Raw genomic sequence first — 19,426 nt, forward strand, 5'->3', positions numbered from 1 at the left:
ACTGTGCAGCATCTATACATACAGAATTACACAGGGGAAGTGGTACTGTGCAGCATCTATACATACAGAATTACACAGGGGAAGTGGTACTGTGCAGCATCTATACATACAGAATTACACAGGGGAAGTGGTACTGTGCAGCATCTATACATACAGAATTACACAGGGGAAGTGGTACTGTGCAGCATCTATACATACAGAATAACACAGGGGAAGTGGTACTGTGCAGCATCTATACATACAGAATTACACAGGGGAAGTGGTACTGTGCAGCATCTATACATACAAAATTACACAGGGGAAGTGGTACTGTGCAGCATCTATACATACAGAATTACACAGGGGAAGTGGTACTGTGCAGCATCTATACATACAGAATAACACAGGGGAAGTGGTACTGTGCAGCATCTGTGCATACAGAATTACACAGGGGGAAGTGGTACTGTGCAGCCTCTATACATACAGGATTACACAGGGGAAGTGGTACTGTGCAGCATCTATACATACAGAATAACACAGGGGAAGTGGTGCTGTGCAGCATCTATACATACAGTATTACACATGAGAAATGTTACAATATGGCACTATCACACAGGAGAAGTTGTACTGTGCATCATGGAGGATTAGGGGCAGACAGGCAGGTTTGAATCCCCTTAGGCAGCAGCAGTAATTGGGACAGTTCTTAGAAATCATTGGATGAGCAGCCTGGTCCTCTCATCCTCCCCCCTCCTCACTGCTCATGCTCCCTGCATCCCCCTTCCCCCCTCCCCTCAGCTGGAGCATCCTCTGCACCGTGACTCCGGCTCCATCCTCTGGGGCCACCTGGACAAGCATGGCACAAGGGGACGACCTGCAGGCTTTCACCTCCATCATGGATGCCCTGGTGCGGATCAGTGTAAGTGCCTCATGTGTGTGTCTGTCATGTCTGGAGGGCAGCCAGGGGCCAGACGTAGTGTGCTGGCATGCAGGGTGCGCTGTGGATGAGATAGGTGGGTGCACACATATGCCAGGGTGGTGGGTGCAGGATATAGCTGACCTAGGGGCTGCATGCATCACATGTGTATCTATGTATCTATAGATTTATTGCTGCACCTATATAATTTCTATTATAGACATATACAACGATGGAGGGGGGGGGGGGGGGGGAAGGGTTGGCAGAGCGGCAGTAGTCCCCCTCCTCAGCTGATGCTGAAGCTGCAGCACATCTAGTGGTTACCACGGCAACTGCATCCTCCATCTTGCCAGGGATGAGAAGGAGCTGCAGAGTCCCCTCCCTCTCTCCATGTCAACCTGGGAGGACATGGCAGCTCGGAGAGCGAACAAGGTGAACTAGACAGGGAGGGACCGCGGGAGGGTGTGACGCATGGATCATATAGTGCACCCCAGGGACCCATCACACAGATTATCCATGCCTGGGGACTATATGGGACACAGAAGCAAGGATCTACCTGTCCTTTACATCGAGCATGTATGTAAGGCCAGAGATGACAAGTGCACTGAAGTCGTCACATAGCACAACTGCTAAACACAGCATGCTGGCAATTTCTGGGGGAAACTGCATAGTTAGTAATGACATCACATAGCATTATACATGCTATAACTACCAAACAAACTGTGCTGGGGATTCTGGGAGAGGCTGCGTAGTGATGACATCATACAGCATTATACATCCCATAACTGGCAAATAAACTATGCCGGGGATTCTGGGAGAGGCTGCGTAGTTATGACATCACATGGCGTTATGCGTCCTGTAACTGCCAAACAATCTGTGCTGGGGATTCTGGGAGAGGTTGCACAGTGATGACATCACACAGCATTATGTATCCCATAACTGCCAAACAAACTTGTGCAGGAGATTCTGAGAGAGGCTGCGTAGTGGCGACATCACACAGCACTATACATCCCATAGCTGGCAATTGGCAAACAATCTGTGCTGGGGTTTCTGGGATAGGCTGCGTAGTTATGACATCACACAGCGTTATGTGTCCTATAACTGCCAAACAATCTGTGCTGGGGATTCTGGGAGAGGTTGCACAGTGATGACATCACACAGCATTATGTATCCCATAACTGCCAAACAATCTGTGCTGGAGATTCTGATATAGGCTGCGTAGTTATGACATCACACAACATTATGCATCCCATAACTGCCAAACAATCTTGTGGGGGAGGGATTCTGGGGGAGGCTGCGTAGTGATGACATCACACAGCATTACACATCCTGTAACTGCCAAACATACTGTGCTGGGGATTCTGGGGGACAGAGAAATATATTCCAATACATAGAGTTGTGGCTGAACATTTGCAGGGATGATGAGAAACTATAGATTGTGCTTCTTTCATGAGGTTAGAAGAAGAAGTTAGAGATATTAGCTAAGCCATAGGGTTCTCCGAGCCCAGTCCTCAAGAGCCATAGCCATGCCAGTGTTTTGGATGGACTGAGAAAGGGGGGAAATGCTCTACTTGATGAACCACACATTTCCTAAATCACTCCCATCAATTAATTTGAGCTGTGACAAAAATGTGTAAAGACGTCAACCCTTGAGGACTGGAGCTGGACAGACCTGAAAGTAAATCGAAGATGAGGTAGTGAAGTGATCACCTTATCAGCATGCCCAAGATGAGGTAGAAGACGATTCGTTTTTGGAGAGTAAGTAGAACAGATTGTAGGCTTGTATGAAGAGGTGCATTTTAAGGGTATGCTTCAAGGTTTCAGGTGTTGGAGGGTGATGGATGTAACATGGGAGGGAATTCCACAGAATAGGAGAAGCTAATGAGAATTCTTGTAAATGTATGAATGATGGAGCTGACTGGGGAGGAAATGAATTAGCCCTAATGCATGTGAGCCAAGCTTTTTAAGAAGCTGATAACTTTGATTTTCCAATCAACAAGCAATCGGTTGGGAGCGTCTAATCGGCCTACACATATATTAGATGGATCTTCCACTTTGGGGTGGATTTGTAGAAAGGCCACAAAGGCCTGGATCTTCTGTGGCTGCTGCCCATAGCTGGACATGGAAGAGGGGGTGCTGAATATGAAAGAGGAGGCTGCAAATGGAAATGAAGGCTGCAAATAAAGAGCAACACATAAAGAGTGGGACTGCTTTGCAAGGGTGCTGTACAGGGGCATAACAATAGACCCTGCAAGGGATGCTGCCGAAGGGGGGCCCAGAAGCCAGAGGGGCCCCATGGGGGGGAGATTATTTTCCCTGTCCTGAGAGACTGACAACTAAGGGCACAGAGAGAAAAAAAACTTTCCGCTCTCTGCACAATTGTTCTAATGACTGTGTCTGCTCAGCCACTGATAAAGAATCATACAAAGTTTTGTAGACAAAGATTTGTAGACCGTCCCTATTCAGTGTTCAGCAGGGTCTTGTGTACAGTGCTGCTCTACCGCCACCCTTTCTACCTCTCCCCAAGTGCTCTGTACTGTAGTGATGCTGGGGAATTCTGCAGAGTCAGTTCTGCTCCAGCAGAGGAGGACAGAGTGAGTGTAATAAGAAGCTGAGGCTGGGAGCGCACTCGTCTGCTGGTTTTCTGCACACCATAATGTGTGTCTGTATGTGTGAAAACATGCACATTTTATCACAGAAGCTAAAGTAATTGATAGAGAAAATGCCTGCAGTGCTTCACTGCTGTCTGTTTTTATCTGCATGGAGAAAACACATTCAAGTGTGCACTAGCCAGTTGAATAACCTTGGTTCTCAGTTTACCTGTGCTGTGTAGAAAGCGAGGAGGGAGGGAGGGGCCCCATCCAAAGTTTTGCAGGGAGGCCCAGTGATTTTTAGTTGCACCTCGAAGAGGGGGCTGCACATGGAATTGGTGGGTTGTTATTTCACATAACCATCAGAAAGTTTGGAGCAGTTGAAAGTGGCGCAAAGACGTGTCTTGTTTGAAAGGCGCCCGTTGTAATCGCGGCCATTATGGTCGCCAGCTATGCGAATTGCAGCTCGGCCCTTATTTGTAGCCACAATTCGCATAGCAGGTGTTCCCAGCGCCTGCAATTATAGTGGGCACCCTTTTAAACAAGACTATGGTGACTAAGATGGGGGGTTAAGGTAAGTGGAGGGTTTAAGGTCTGTCGCTCACCCGGTGGGGGGGGGGGGGGGTGTTAAGATTAGGCGCCTATCAGGTGGTGTATAAGGTCTAGGGGTGGGGGGGGGGGTGTTGTTAAGCACCACTGGGGTGGGGGAGGGGCTTAGACACCAGCAGCGGAGGGTTGCGTGTGAGAGTAGCAAAAGGCTAGGTCATAGTAGAGTTTCGGTGCATATTACCGATATTTTACTATATGACTGCAACCTCCTGGACTCTCAGCTCCAGTCCTTGATACTTCACATTGATTATTTGCACGTGCAAATGACATGACGTACAAGACTAGACACGGTTAACAAGATGCAAATAATACTGGCTTACATGCAAATTTCATGCCAAGTGTATGCAACTTAGGAATTGAGCCAATCAAATGCTCTTCTGTTGTTTTTGATTGGCCCATTTGAAAGATGTACAACATTTTCATATATTTTGCTTGCAAGGTAGAATTTGCATCTCACTGACCATCTTTACGCATGGCGGATTGGTAGTTACCAGCACTTCCCATCACTCAACAACTGGTAAGATGAAAGATCATTTGTTAGTGCTTTCACATCGTACTGCAAGGTCATTTGGCAATCTTTCCATTTTGATCAAATTGTTGACTGGATGTGAGTTTCAGGCTCGTGTTGAGTCTACAGAGAAGGTAAAAAGATAACAATTTCTGGTTTTGACGTGAATGAAGAATTAGCAGGTGGACAGCAAGGAGCTCAAGATTATTAGAACAGAAAGGTCTGTAGCTGAGAAATAGAGTTGATGGCATCTGCACAGAAATGATACTGTACTAAGTGTCCACGACTGTGTATATAGAAAAGAGAAAGGGTCCACAAACATTGCCTCGTGGTACACCATCAGACAGTTGGTAATGACAGGATTTGGTAGACAATAATGACTGTTAACAGCCATTATACATCTCCTATAACTGATGAACACACCACACCGAGAAAAATATGCTGGAGGAAATTATTAATTGTAATTCTGTCGGTCTCTTTGTTGTTACAGACCAGTATGAAGAACATGGAGCGTGAGCTGTTGTGTCCAGTGTGTAAAGAAATGTACAAACACCCAATTATCCTACCGTGTAAGCACAACGTGTGCCACGTGTGTGCCACCGAGATCCTCCTCCAAAGAGGGTACGTCTGTGACCCCAACTCCGAACCCAACTCTCCGCTCTCCTCTCCATCCACACGTAGCCCCCGCATGGGCCGAAGGGTGGTACCAAAGCAGGAGAGGCTCATCAAATCAGGTGAGACACTGATCTACTTACCTCCATCCCCCAGGATCACTGCCGTCTACTTAGCTCAGTTTCCCAGAATGGCTGCAGCCTACTGACCTACATCTCACTGCTTTACTGCAGGCTGCTGATATTCCATCCTCCATGACGGCGGCTGCTGCAGTCTACATACTTCCATCCTACATTATAGCTACCATCTGCTTATCTCCATATCCTAGGATGACTGCTGTATGTTCACCTCGTTTCTCCATGATAGCTGTTGTCTGTTTATCTTTATTCCTCAGGATACCTGCTGTGGATGTACCTCTTTGGAGTGGCTGGATAGTGTAATGGTTAAGGGCTCTGCCTCTGACACAGGAGACCTGGGTTCGAATCTGGGCTCTGCCTGTTCAGTAAGCCAGCACCTATTCAGTAGGAGGCCTTGGGCAAGACTCCCTAACACTGCTACTGCCTATAGAGCGCGTCCTAGTGGCTGCAGCTCTGGCGCTTTGAGTCCGCCAGGAGAAAAGCGCAATATAAATGTTCTGTGTTTGTTTGTTTGTTTGCTCCTAGGATCACTGCATTCTATTTACCTCTATCCCCAGGATGGCTTTAGTCTGAAGATCTCACTGTGATTAGTTAGGTGGTTTAAGGCCTCTTTCCCACCAGGACGCTGCGTTTTAGGGGACGTTATTGGTCGCATAACGTGCCCCTAACGCAACGCCTGGTGGTGCTGGAGGAGGACGCTACCTAGAGCTGCATTATGCAGCTCTTGGTGGGCCTTTTTTGTGCTATGCGATGCGGAGACCACGTGATCCGCATCACGTGGTCCCGCCAGCCAATCGCTGCACAGAGCGGCCGCTCCAGGAAGTAAACACTGCACGTCACAGTGCAGTGAATATTAATTAGCCATGTGGCTGGCCGCGGAGGAGGAGGGGAGACCTCCTACTCCAACATTACTGAGCATGTGCAAACAGTCTAACGCGGCTTAGCCGCGTATAACGTACTGCATGCAGTACTTTCACTTGACGTGCAGCGTTACAATGTAACACAACGTGGGCACTGTGAACAGCCCATTGATTTTTCATGACTGTGCGGTGGGCTGCGTTACACGTGCGCCTGTAACGTCCCACTGTGAAAGCAGCCTAAAGGTGGCCATACATTAGTAGACTTGGCAACCGATCATGACCAATTGTGGGCTGAAATTGCATAAATCGCATGAATGGAAAGGACATGCTGGGAAATCTCGAGCCCACATGCTTGATCTGGTGTGTGGCGGTAATGGCACGCGATAATCCTGAACAACAAACACGATGGAAAAACCCTTGGCCATGTCCTCCCAAATGTAGATGTATCCCACCCCAGTGCCCGTGTATTAATACTTTACCTGTCCGATGTCCGCCACTGTCTCCACACTCTTCCTCATTCACGCACCACATGGTAGCACGTTGGGCGGGTGTGAGGTCACATCGGGTGCAATACGACGGCAACCAGGTGTGGTGCGAATGAGGAAAAGGAGGCCGGAGACAGCTGCGGACGCTGGACAGCCGCACTAGCGGCTCTCCATTCAGATTAAGGAGGAGAAAGCTGAACCCGATCGTATCCGCTCTACTGCGTAGACGTCAAGGACTCGTGCCTGCGCAGTAGAGCGGATCCAATCGGGTTCAGCTATTTCCGCCTTAACCAAAATGGAGAGCCACTAGTGTGCCTGAGCAGGATTGCGGTAGGTAAATATTCACCTTGCCGCGGTTCGGGGGGCTGCAGCGTTGGACTGCCGGGACACCAGAGGACGGAGGAAGCCTCTCGAGGTAAGTATCCTCCCAGAGGTGTTTTGGTTTTTTTACGGATTCTTTTTAAGGGGAACCTAAAGCGAGGCTTCCATATTTCTTTCCTTTTAAGCAATACTAGTTGCCTGGCTGTCCTGCTGATCTATTTGTCTGCCATAGTGTCTGAATCACACACCTGAATCAAGCAGAATAGCCAGGCAATATGCATTGTTTAAAAGGAAATAAATATGGCAACTTCTATATCCCTCTCGCTTTAGGTTCCCTTTAACATAAACTCAGAAAAACAGTCATTGGTAGCAACAGGCTCTTCTACACACATAATAGCAGCTGATGGCATTGTAACACAATAAAAATAGTTTAGATAAGTGACATTCTTAAAGGATGACAATCGCTAAATTTAAAATGCATGAGTATGCATATGTATAAAATGTACATTTTTCCAGAGTAAATTACACGAAACGATTCCGTTTTCCAATGTTGCTGCCAATTATATTAGCTTGTAAAACTCTGGCAGATGTGACAGGTCATTTTCCTCATGGGGGATTCACAGATATTTATTTACAAAAGCACTTATAGTTCCTCAGAAAAACAAGAATGAAAGAAACCGAGAGCCCAATCTGGTGTAGCAATTTCTACAAAAATGAAATTATAGTAGAATTAAATTATACTCACAAGTCAGGGTTACCACATAGGCAACCACTGAGACAGCAGGTGGGGAGAATTGTTACCTGACCCCACTCAGGTTTAAAAAGTCGCTCTCTATAGATAAGAAAAGTGGGGATACACCCCTCCACCAAGGGTGGACTAAGAGATTGAATAACCAGGATAATAGAGGCGACAACCAAGTATAAAATAGGTTAAAAACCGTCTAAAAGGAGGGAAATGGGTGGATTCACCTCCCCCAGATACATAAATGACCAGGCTAATTCAGCCGTTAGATATACAACTGTATTTATTTAAAACAATTCTCCAGTAATGATGCAACGCGTTTCACGGGCCAACATCCCGCTTCATCAGGCAATATAACAAGGAGAACACTGGAGAAAGAAAACAAGGGGAAAAAAAGGGGGGGGGGGAGAGATAAGGGGAAGGGGGGGAACAAAAAGAAAAAAAATGATGATGCTAGAAAGTGCTCCAAACTTCAACAGAACTTATCATATTCTGAAACAATTTTCATAGTAAAATATATTATTATTATGTAAAATACACAAAGCGAAGTGCGCTACCCCCTCCCAGTGTCCAGAAACCTGTTCGGACAGTCCTTATGAGCAATTGCTTTGTTGTTCAGCGTCCAATGTCCAGACACTCCAGATTAGTTATCCGTGGTGGAGGTTTCACATGTATGGAGAGAAAAGCAAGAAGAAGAAATTCATAGTGCAATCCTGTATGTATCGGAACACAGGGACATTCACCCTATGGGGCCCGATTGTGCGACTTCTATTACGGATTCACCTCTATGTGAGTGACCATCAGCCAACAATTGGCACGCTCACCTTATTGTAAGGCTGCCCAGCCCTACAGACAGCAACTGCACTTTCTGAGGTTTAGCCGACCTCCTCCCAACGATCGGATCATATCCAATCTCAAACAAACCAATAGAAAAATATCATAGTGCAAGTATGTTTGTAATACAGCTAGTTTTCATAGCAACGTATCTATTGATCTCCTGCTCACCCTTTGCTGCTGCTGCCCACACTCACAGACAGCTGTCCTCACTTTATGGGTGTGCAGTCTCAGCCACAATCCTTGCAGGTATAGTCCACCTTCTTATAGCACGATATCAGGCACACATCTAAAACTGAAAGGCTTCTGATAGTGTAAAAACCCACAGTTTTATTTATATAAAACAAGTATTGTACTCACAAACACAAGTACCCTGATGAGTCGTATGACATAACGCGTAGGGCGGAGCCTGGAAGGGAAGCGACCAGCAGCAGGAGGAGACGTCCCCTGATCGTTTTAAACCTAAATGCGCTTTTTATACTTGTGTTTGTGAGCGGGATGTTGGCTTGTGAAACGCGTTGCATCATTATTGGAGAATTGTTTTAAATAAATACAGTTGTATATCTAACGGCTGAATTAGCCTGGTCATGTATGTATCTGGGGGGGGAGGTGAATCCACTAATTTCCCTCCTTTTAGACGGTTTTTAACCTATTTTATACTTGGTTGTCGCCTCTATTATCCTGGTTATTCAAACTTACAGTTGCTCGGTCCAGATGCCAAAATAGTGTGAAAACAAGTTTGGAGGTCAGCTGGCATCTTTGTAGGGAGCCTTTTCAGGGAATGCTTTTGTAAAGAATAAGGGAGATACTGAGAAGCCGCCACAATGAGTTGAAGTCCTCCAAAACTTGTCAGATCTTTCATATTGTTACTGCCTACTCTAAGGCTGCTTTCACACTAGAGGCTGCGGTAGAAAAGGCTAAAACGCTGCCTTTTGCTGTCAGCTTTTTGGTGCTTTTTGAAGGCGTTTTTATGCTTTTCAACACCAATACATAACTTTTCAATTTTCAAAGCATTTTACAGCTCTGAAAAAAGTCTTTTTTTTTAATTATTGAATTCTGGGGATTTCTTTCAGCTTTGAAACGTTTTAAAAACGTTTTAAAAAAGCTGTAGTTTGCGTTTTCCATTGACTATCATTGAAACACGAAACGCCGCGGTCGGCCCTGAAAAAGCGCCGGGGAGCTTCAAAACGCAACTCTCAAAAATGCGGTGTTAAGTGTGAAAGGTAAAATGAAAGTCTATGGACTATAATTTTACCATGGAAAACGCTAACTATAGCCGTAGCAGTAAAACCCCGAAAGAGGCCTCTAATGTGAAAGAGCCCTAAGCGATGGCAATATAGGAGAAAAATAATTTATAGTGCATTTCACTCTGGGAGAAATGTACTTCTTATGTATTTTAAATGTAACAGTTTTTTTGTGATAGCGATCTTTTAAGCCAAGCATGAAGACTCATACCAGACACTAGACCTCTGGAATTAACATCTAGTGGGAGCTAAACTACTTTGAAACTTGTAGGCTTGGAAGAACAAAGAGAAATCGAGAACCCAATATGGTGTAGTATTGTTAAGTTGGTTGTGGTTTAAGGCTTCTTGCACACAGGGACGTTACAGGCGCACATTAGTGCAGCCTGTAACGCTCCCCCAACGCACAGCAATGTAACACAAGTGGGCTGTTCACACTGCCCACGTTGCGTTACATTGTAACGCAGCAAAGTGCTGCATGCTGTGCGTTCTAGGCGGCTAAGCCGCGTTAGACTGTTTGCACATGCTCAGTCATGTTGGGGAGGAGGGAAGAGCGGCCGGGCACATGGCTAATTAATATTCACTGCACTCAGTGACGTGCAGTGTTTACTTCCTGGAGCGGCCGCTCTGTGCGGCGATTGGCCGGGCGGGACCACGTGATGCCGCATGCGTCCTGGAGTACGCATCACGGCATCACGGACGCCAGAGCGAGCTGCACAACGCGGCTCACTCTGACGTCCACACCAGAGAGCACCAGGCGTTGCGTCTAAAAGAGGGGGATGTTCAGGTGGACTTACCTCCCTCGAAAATATAAAACTCAATTGAGTCACAATATATCAATACACTCCACTAAGTGGAGTTGAATAAAACATTTTTTTGTATTAATATATTGTGATTCATATTTTCGAGGGAGGGAAGTCCACCTGAACATCCCCCTGTTTTAGACGGTTTTTAAACATTTTTATTCTACTCTGGCGCCTCTGTACACCAAGCTTTTTTGAAATTTGTAGCACTTCATTGGAAAGAAAGGGTAGATGTAAATTTATACTTTTTGGGTTAGAATACAGAGAGTAATAGATCTTTCTTGCTCACTTAAAGGACACCTGAAGTAAGAGGCATATGGCATATGGAGGTTGCCATATTTATTTCCTTTTAAACAATACCAGTTGCCTGGCAGTCCTGCTGGTCTATTTGGTTGCTATTTGGTATATTGGTATACAAAATATACATTGTCATTGAAGGACATCCACGGCTATAACTACCAGGTCATTTTCGGGAGAGTTGATCCAGGGAATTATCTGACTGCCATCTGGAGTCGTAAAGGAATTTTAAGGCTAATTGTGAGTTTTTTTGCTTTCCCCCGGATTGACTAGGATATGTGCAGGTTCAGGACAGTGTTTTTTCTCTGGTTGAACATGAAGGATAGTTGTCTTTTTTCAACTAAACTAACTATGTAACTTTGTAACTTCTACTCTGGTTCTTGGCAGGCTTTGGCACCTATCCTGGCAGGAAGCGAGGTCCTGCCCACCCACAGATGGTCCTCTTTCCATGCCCATCCTGTCAGCATGACGTGGACCTTGGAGAAAGAGGACTGGGCAACCTTTTCCGGAACCTGACTCTGGAACGGGTGGTGGAGCGCTACCGGCAGACGGTCAATATCAGTACTGCTATCATGTGCCAATTCTGCAAACCACCCCAGCAGGAGGCCAGCAAGGGCTGCACCGAATGTAGAGCCAGCTTCTGTAATGAGTGCTTCAAACTCTATCACCCCTGGGGCACCCAGAAAGCCCAACACGAGCCCACACCACCAACTATGACTTTCAAACCTAAGGTGAGACCAAGGTTAGGCCTGTGTAATGTAAGACTAATGGTAATATAGGACACCCGATGTCCACTGCGTGCAGCTACCTCAATGTCAGGGGCGTCAAACTCAAATACAGAGTGGGCCAAAATTAAACACTGGAATCAAGTTGCAGGCCAACCTCAATGTCTAGTGGCTGGCCACCTTCCTCCCTTATTATGTCTCATGGCTCCCTATCTCCCCTATACAGTTCCCTAGTGTCTAATATCCAGGGCAGTTTCTAGGCTAAATTGCACCCAGGAGGAAGGTGTAAAAATTACGCCCCCTTCCCTCCACCCCCGTGGACTCGCGAACCCTTACTCTTTAGGGACAGTCACACAGCCACAGGTCACAAGTATATCTACCTACTTACTAATGACCAGCCGCTCATCCAGGAGGAAGCAGGGACCGGTTAAACACACAGGTGAAGAGAGCCCGGAAAGCCGACTCCTCCATGGGTGCCGTGCACTGACAGCCTGCAGTACCGCTACAGGACATCAGGTGTCATCACGCGGTGGTGACGTTATGATGACTTGATGTTGGGCGCAGGCAGCCCAGGAGGAGTCAAGGAAGGTGATTGCGGTGGTAATCTTCATTCTTCTTCCATTTGGCTGCACTGTGTGTCACCAGCTCCCTAGCGCTTATGTCCTTCTGCCTGCACCGACCCATTTTTTTTATTTGCCAGTCTGTGCCCTCCCTGCACTGCCCAAGAAATTGCCCCGCTAATACCTCCTCCCCTCTACACAATTTCCTGGAGTGTAGTGGACCTCCCTCCTCTATACAGTTCTCTATAGTCTAGTGTCCCCCTCCTTCCTCTACACAGTTCCTGATGTCTAATCCTCTCCCCCCTTCTGTCCCCTATACAGTTCCCTGGAGTCTAGTGATCCCCTTCCCTCCAATATACAGCTTCCTGGTGTCTAGTGATCCTCTCCCTCCGCTATAGAGTTCCCTTCCCTCCACCATATTGGTTCACCTCCAATATAGCTTCTCTGGTGGTCTAGAGTGGGCCAAACATAATGCAAAGTGGGGAAACCCCTTGGGGGCCAAATTTGATGGCTCTGTAGGCCAGATTTGGCCCGCGGGCCAGAATTAGACATGTATGCTCTATGTTATCTGCTGTCTTACAGGGCCTGACCTGTCCGGATCACAAGGAGGAAGTCCACCTGTACTGCAAGACCTGCCAGCGTCTGGTGTGCCAAATCTGCAGAGTACGCCGGACTCACAGCGGGCACAAAATCACGCCGATTATCAGCACTTTCCAGGCACTTCGGGTAAGATGGGTGCCATGGTCTGTCAGGGCTCTGCCAAGGTGCCAGTTATTTCTAATGACTGCTGAACTGTGTAGATATCTGCGTACGTGCTGTTCCTGTAATTTTTGTTTGATGATCAGTGATCATACCTCATCTTACTCTTCATCAGTTTGACGTTCGCTTATGTTCGCTGAACGTATCGCTGATTGATGCCAAATAGATTCTTTAACTACTTTGAGAATCTACAGTCTATATATATATATATATATATATATCTGCTGAAACATTGGTTCTTAAAGGATAATCGAGGCAACAAAATAAATCTACCTTATCTTGGGCTTCTTCCAGCCCCTAGAAGTCATGTGTGTTCCTCTGCCGCAGCTTTGGTCTTCTCTCGGGTCCCGCTAGCTGCCTTTGAAGTATCACCAACCCCTGATGGGCTCTTGAGGCTGGAAGAATGACTTCTCTAATTACTTCTAGGGGCTGGAAGATGAAGCAGTTGGTTTTGGCATACGGTGCTCAGTGCTAAGCACCGAAACTAGTTGCCCCATAGCAGTAATGTTATACTGCGCAGGATGCGGAGCGGTAATCCGGGGATCCGGTGATCACCAGACCCCAAATTACATCTACCTTCAAGTTGCAACAACTCAGAGGGTAGAATAGTATTTTACGCCCGCCTGAGACTTGAGCGGCAGGAGCTGTCATTTGGCTCACCCTGCTCCTAGCTCACTATAGATGGCATACATATACTGTGTACATGGGAGAAGCCCCACAGGGCCGGTTATCTCATGAACCAAGGTGAAACACTTGCATCAAGCGCAGAGTTTACAGGGGCAGCATGTTTGTACTGTGTTGACGCTAAGTCAGAGTAGGAGGAGAAGTGAGAGGAGAGTAAGATGAGGGAGTCATCATTGGGGAAAAGCAGCTCGTTGTGCTGTGTGAGGAGTCTGACAGTAAGTGAGGAGGGTGGAGGCAGGGGAGAAGCAGTGTTTCCTTTGACTTGCACAGCAGAAGGGCACTGCTATTCTGACTGAGGAGGAAAGAAGTGGCTAAGGGTGAGCAGTTTGTTTGTCACAGCCAGCCAGTGTGCTATTGTGTTGAGCTGCAGCATGTCATGTGAGAACATTAAGTGAAGCAGAGTAATCATTTCAAATCCTGGGCGGTTGGGGGGATTGGGGGTCATTTTGGCACAGGGTTAGCCGAATGATGGCTCACCCTGTTGCCGCTGAAATTCCAGGAGATGTTACATACTATTCTCCCTTCTGAGTCGAAGAAACATGGAGGGACAGGTAATTAGTAGTATGGTTATTGCTGGCACCCAAATTACTTTGAAATGTTTGCTGCGCCGCTATAGCCATGATAACATTACTGTATGTCTGTGGTGGCGCTAGAAGAAGGCGCTAAGCGGGTTAGAGCGCACGCTGAAACCACCTGTCTCGTAGAAATCTATCATAATCTAACATGGGGTAATAATTGGCCTTGTGTTTCAGGAGAAGCTGGGTAAAAGCATCACCTATATCCTGGGTAGTCAACACGTCGTACAAGGGCAGATCACTGAACTGGAGGAGAGCATAAGGCAGACGGAGGTGAGTGAACGCCATGTTTTCATGCCCACATTCCAAAATTGGGAAATAAATATGGCAGTCTCCATATCCCTTTAACTTCAGGTGTCCTTTAAGACCAAAATAAGAATGTGAGACTCTAGGAAAGCTCGCCCAGTGTTCATAGAGAACTTGCTGTTGTTTGTGCAGAAACTCCTTTATTGGTTGATGTAATCCAAATGACAAACAAAAGACCCCTATTATCATCAACTTTATGTACCCCAGACTCTGAAGCTTCAGTCTTCATAGAAAGCTCCACCCTTGCCCCGCCCCTTTATAGTCTGAACAGCAGGAAGGCTCCTTTAAAGGGATACTGTAGGGGGGGTCGGGGGAAAATGAGCTGAACTTACCCGGGGCTTCTAATAGTCGCCCGCAGACATCCTGTGCTCACGCAGCCACTCACTGATGCTCCGGCCCCGCCTCCAGTTCACTTCTGGAATTTCTGACTTTAAAGTCAGAAAACCACTGCGCCTGCGTTGCCGTGTCCTCGATCCCACTGATGTCATCAAGAGCGCACAGCGCAGGCCCAGTATGGTCTGTGTCTGCGCAGTACACTCCTGGTGACATCAGCGGGAGCGAGGACACGGCAACGCAGGCGCAGTGGTTTTCTGACTTTAAAGTCAGAAATTCAAGAAGTGAACTGGAGGCGGGGCCGGAGCATTGGGGAGTGGCTGCGTGGGCACAGGATGTCTGCGGGGGACCATTAGAAGCCCCGGGTAAGTTAAGCTCATTTTCCCCCGACCCCCTACAGTATCCCTTTAAGACAACAGTCTAGGTTTTTAGTTTTAAAGTGTAACTGTCGGGCATAAAATCAAAAAAATCAATTCTTTATTTTTATCTGGTAAACAAGTAATAAGGATGCTAACCAGGCAATCCAAAAGTTAAAATCTCTTTTAGTTTTCTTGTTTATAAATGATCATTTTCCAGTTTACCTGACTCTTATTTGGTACGTTGCTGCACAAAAGGAAGTTGCAGGGCATGCTGGGTTGTCCTTTTTTGTTTCTGTATATTAGTTAAGTCTGAGGGGAAATAAAGAAGCAAAAGAAGACAACCCAGCATGCCCTGCAACTTACTTTGTGTGGCAACGTACCAAATAAGAGTCAGGTAAACTGGGGAATGATCATTTATAAACAAGAAAAGTAATAGAGATTTTAACTTTTGGATTGCCAGGTTAGCATTCTTATTACTTGTTTAGCAGATACAAATAAAGAATTGATTTTTGATTTTATGCCCGACAGTTACACTTTAACCACTTCCGGATACCGGGTGGTTTGGCTGATCTGTGCTGCGGGGGCTCTTCAGCCCGCAGCACAGATCAGAAATCAGGCAGGGCGATCAGACCTCCCCCCTTTTTTCCCCACTAGGGGGATGTCCTGCTGGGGGGGTCTGATCGCCGCCGCGCTGCTGTGCCTAGCGGGGGGGGGGGGCTCCTCAAAGCCCCCTCCGCAGCACTAGTCTTCCCTCTGCCTCCTTCCCTCCCTCTCCCGTCCCCTGTGTGCGGCGCAGGACGGAAAGCCGTCCTGCGCCGGATAGGATAGGCTTTAGCCTATCAGATGCCGGCGATCCCCGGCCAATCAGAGGCCGGGGATCGCCGATCTCCTCTACGGCGCTGCTGCTGCGCAGCGCCGTATATATGTAAACACCGGGGAAGATCTTCCCCGTGTGTTTACATTTACCCTGCGAGCTGCGATCGGCGGCTCGCAGGGTGTTCACGGAGACACCCTCCGTGAACTGACATGGAACGGCCGCTCGTGGAAACCACTTCAGGATTCAGGGGCGTAGTTAAGCGTACGCAGAATCCTGAAGTGGTTAAATTGAACCCAAGGTGAGTGGGATATGGAGGCTGCCATATTTATTTTCTTGTAAACAATGCCAGTTGCCTGGCAGTACTGTTGATCTTCTGCATGCCTGTTCAGGCTCCATGGCTAAAGGTATTAGAGACACATGATCAGGAGGCTTGCCAGGCAACTGATATTGTTTAAAAGGAAATAAATATGGCAGCCTCCATATCCCTCTCACCTCGGGTTCCCTTTAAAATTTTCAGAATTGTAGAAATCTCATATGGCTTAAAAGGGTAATATTTGGGTGTCTGCTTGCTATCAGATGGCACATCTTGTTTCACCCTGTGCTGCTTGGACCCTGAAAGATCCGGAGCACCTCTGCACACCAAGAAAGGTGCAATGTGCAGCTTGCGTGAGCGCACCATTCAGCGTGGGTGTGGTCAGAACAGGTCATGGGTGCAGTCAAAAGTAGATGAACCTCGCAGTGGTGTGAAGTCAGCCGGCCTGCCCAGCATAACTTTAGAGGAAGCCCCCTCTTCTGGAATAAAGAATAGGGTCCCAATTACCGGATAAACAGCCATGTGAGGCGTGACAAAATAGGCATTTTCCACAACAACCACTTTTTAGATTATAATTAAGAAGACAGATCCCCCCACACTACAATTAGCTGACATGTTCCGCCAAAACAAATAACACAGCAGCGTGTTCACCAATCAACATAATTAGGCAGCGTTTCCTCCTCAAACGCAATTAGGCAAAGTGTCCCTCAAACAAGTAATTATGTATTTCTGCCGCACACACAAAAAAAGAATCAAAAAAAGGAAAAAAAAAAAAAGCGGTACGGATGTGGAGTCACACAGACGGCAGGGTGAGTGGCTGCACAAGTTGATCCGCCTGGTGGGTGGCTTGCCGGGTGGTGGTCAGGGGCTACTGTACATATGCTGGATTATCACGATGGCGTAGTGGTTAGCTCTCTCGCCTTGCAGCGCTGGTTCCAACCCCATCCAGGGCACTGTCTGCACGGAGTTTGTATGTTTTCCTCCGTGTCTATGTGGGTTTCCTTCGGGCCCTCCGATTTCCTCCCACAATCCAAAAGCATACAGATCAGTTAATTGGCTTCCCCCTGAAATTGGCCCTAGACTACGATACATACACTACACTACACGATACATACAGAGACATATGACTATGGTAGGGATTAGAATGTGAGCTCCTCTGAGGTACAGTTATGTGACAAGACAATATACTCTGTACAGCGCTGTGGAATATGTCAGCTTTATATAAATACTAAAAATAATTATAGGCTGAGACGGTCGTTATCGGCCCCCTCAGCTGACTTTAATCAAGTGTGTGTATGGGGCTTAAAGAGAACCTGAGGTGGGATTCTTAAGCTGGCCACTAACGGTCCAATTTCTAGCAAAACATTGTTTGAGCGATCAGAAATTCTGGTCGGAAGTGAAATATTGTAATACATCGTTCACTACGCCATGAACCAATCTTTGCTTTCTATCTATCACAACCAACAAGAAAATCCAAATTTTGGTTAAACAAAAATTCATTGGGACGACATTTTTTTCACTCATTCATAATCGATTGTGTCCACCAATGGAGACTATTTACAGCCAATCCGATCAGAATTTCTGATCGCTCAAACGATTTTTCGCTAGAAATTGGACTGTTAGTGGCCACCTTAAAGAGAATCTGTATTGTTAAAATCGCACAAACGTAAACATACCAGTGCGTTAGGGGACATCTCCTATTCCCCTCTGTCACAATTTCTCCGCTCCTCGCCGCATTAAAAGTGGTTAAAAACAGTTTTAGGGCTGGTTCAGACGGACGTTTGCAGAGCGTTTACTGCCAGCGTTTGGGGCTTGGCGTTAAACGCTCCCATTCAAGTGAATGGGAGCGTTTGTACCAAGCTTTTACGCGCGTTTGCACGAACGCGGCGTTCGGGTCCTGATTTTCACTGGCGTTCAAGGAGCCCCTGGAAGCTACATGTTGCTTCCAGGGGCGGTTAACCGCGACGGGTAATGTCCCCCTAGGGGAAGAAAAAACGCGACCGCATCCGAACGCAATGCGAACGCTGCTGAAAGCCTGAACGCATCACGAACGCAACGCCAACAAACGCGACGCCTCCAAACGTCCGTCTGAACCAGCCCTTAAAAGGTTTGTTTATAAACAAACAAAATGGCCACCAAAACAGGAAGTAGGTTGATGTACAGTATGTCCACACATAGAAAATACATCTATACACAATCAGGCTGTATACACCCTTCCTTTTGTATCTCAAGAGATCATTTGTGTGTTTCTTTCCCCCTGCATCTCTCATGCACTGAAGTTTCAGGCTGCTCTTTTCTTCCTGCAAACAGCTTTGCCTTTGTCTGTAATTCCTCAGTATGTGAAAGCCCAGCCAGCTCAGAGGACGATTTATCCAGCTTGTAAAAGATAAGAGAGAAGAGAGAAGCTGCTCTAATCTAAATAACACACAGGCAGTGTGCATAGAGGGGCCTGGAAGGGGGAGTTCATAGCAGAACCACAACACTGAAGAACTTGGCAGCCTTCCAGACACAGGCCGACAAGTCTCGCAGGGGAAAGATACATTGATTTATTACAGAGATGGTGATAGTAGAAAGTGCTGCAGTAAACCAGAACACATTAGAATAGCTTTTGGAACTTGTAGGATGATAAAAAACAGGATGCAATTTTTGTTACGGAGTCTCTTTAAGAATGATATCTGCACATGAGACTGGGTCTGCCTATACAGCACAGCCTCTGTTGCTATCTCAATCCCCCCTAAGTTCCCCCTGCGCTCTCCTGTCCCCCATAAATCACAGCCGCGCTGTCAACATGCAGCAGGCTGTGTTTACCTCTACACTGTCACTCCCGCCGCTCCCCCGCCTCCTACATAGCTCCGGTCCCCGCCCACGTCCCTTCCCTCCAATCAGCGGGGAGGGAAGGGACGTGGTCGGGGACCAGAGCTATGCAGGAGGCGGGGGGAGCGGCAGACTGACAGTACAGAGGTAAACACAGCCCGCTGTGACACGCTGCGTGTCGACAGCGCGGCTGTGATTTCAGGGGCATAGCAGAGTGCAGGGGGAACATAGGGAGGATTGAGATAGCAA

General features: G+C 47.1%; 1 protein-coding gene across 2 annotated transcripts in view; it reads left to right on the forward strand.

Annotated features, from left to right (window-relative positions):
• The first annotated feature begins 778 nt into the window (after positions 1-778).
• The window catches only part of TRIM46 (tripartite motif containing 46), a 38,329-nt gene continuing 19,681 nt past the window's right edge, over positions 779-19,426 (forward strand). Inside the window, exons 1-5 of one of the 2 annotated variants that reach the window (XM_068252530.1) lie at positions 779-895; positions 5,091-5,334; positions 11,320-11,663; positions 12,800-12,943; positions 14,413-14,508. In XM_068252530.1, the coding sequence (XP_068108631.1) occupies positions 833-895; positions 5,091-5,334; positions 11,320-11,663; positions 12,800-12,943; positions 14,413-14,508 (891 nt within the window). In that variant the 5' untranslated portion in view covers positions 779-832. Of the gene's footprint in view, positions 896-1,255; positions 1,325-5,090; positions 5,335-11,319; positions 11,664-12,799; positions 12,944-14,412; positions 14,509-19,426 lie in introns of those variants that run through there. The other variant, XM_068252531.1, reaches the window with a different exon arrangement.

This window comes from Hyperolius riggenbachi, chromosome 9 (assembly GCF_040937935.1).
Source record: "Hyperolius riggenbachi isolate aHypRig1 chromosome 9, aHypRig1.pri, whole genome shotgun sequence".
Classification (NCBI taxonomy): Eukaryota; Metazoa; Chordata; class Amphibia; order Anura; family Hyperoliidae; genus Hyperolius; species Hyperolius riggenbachi.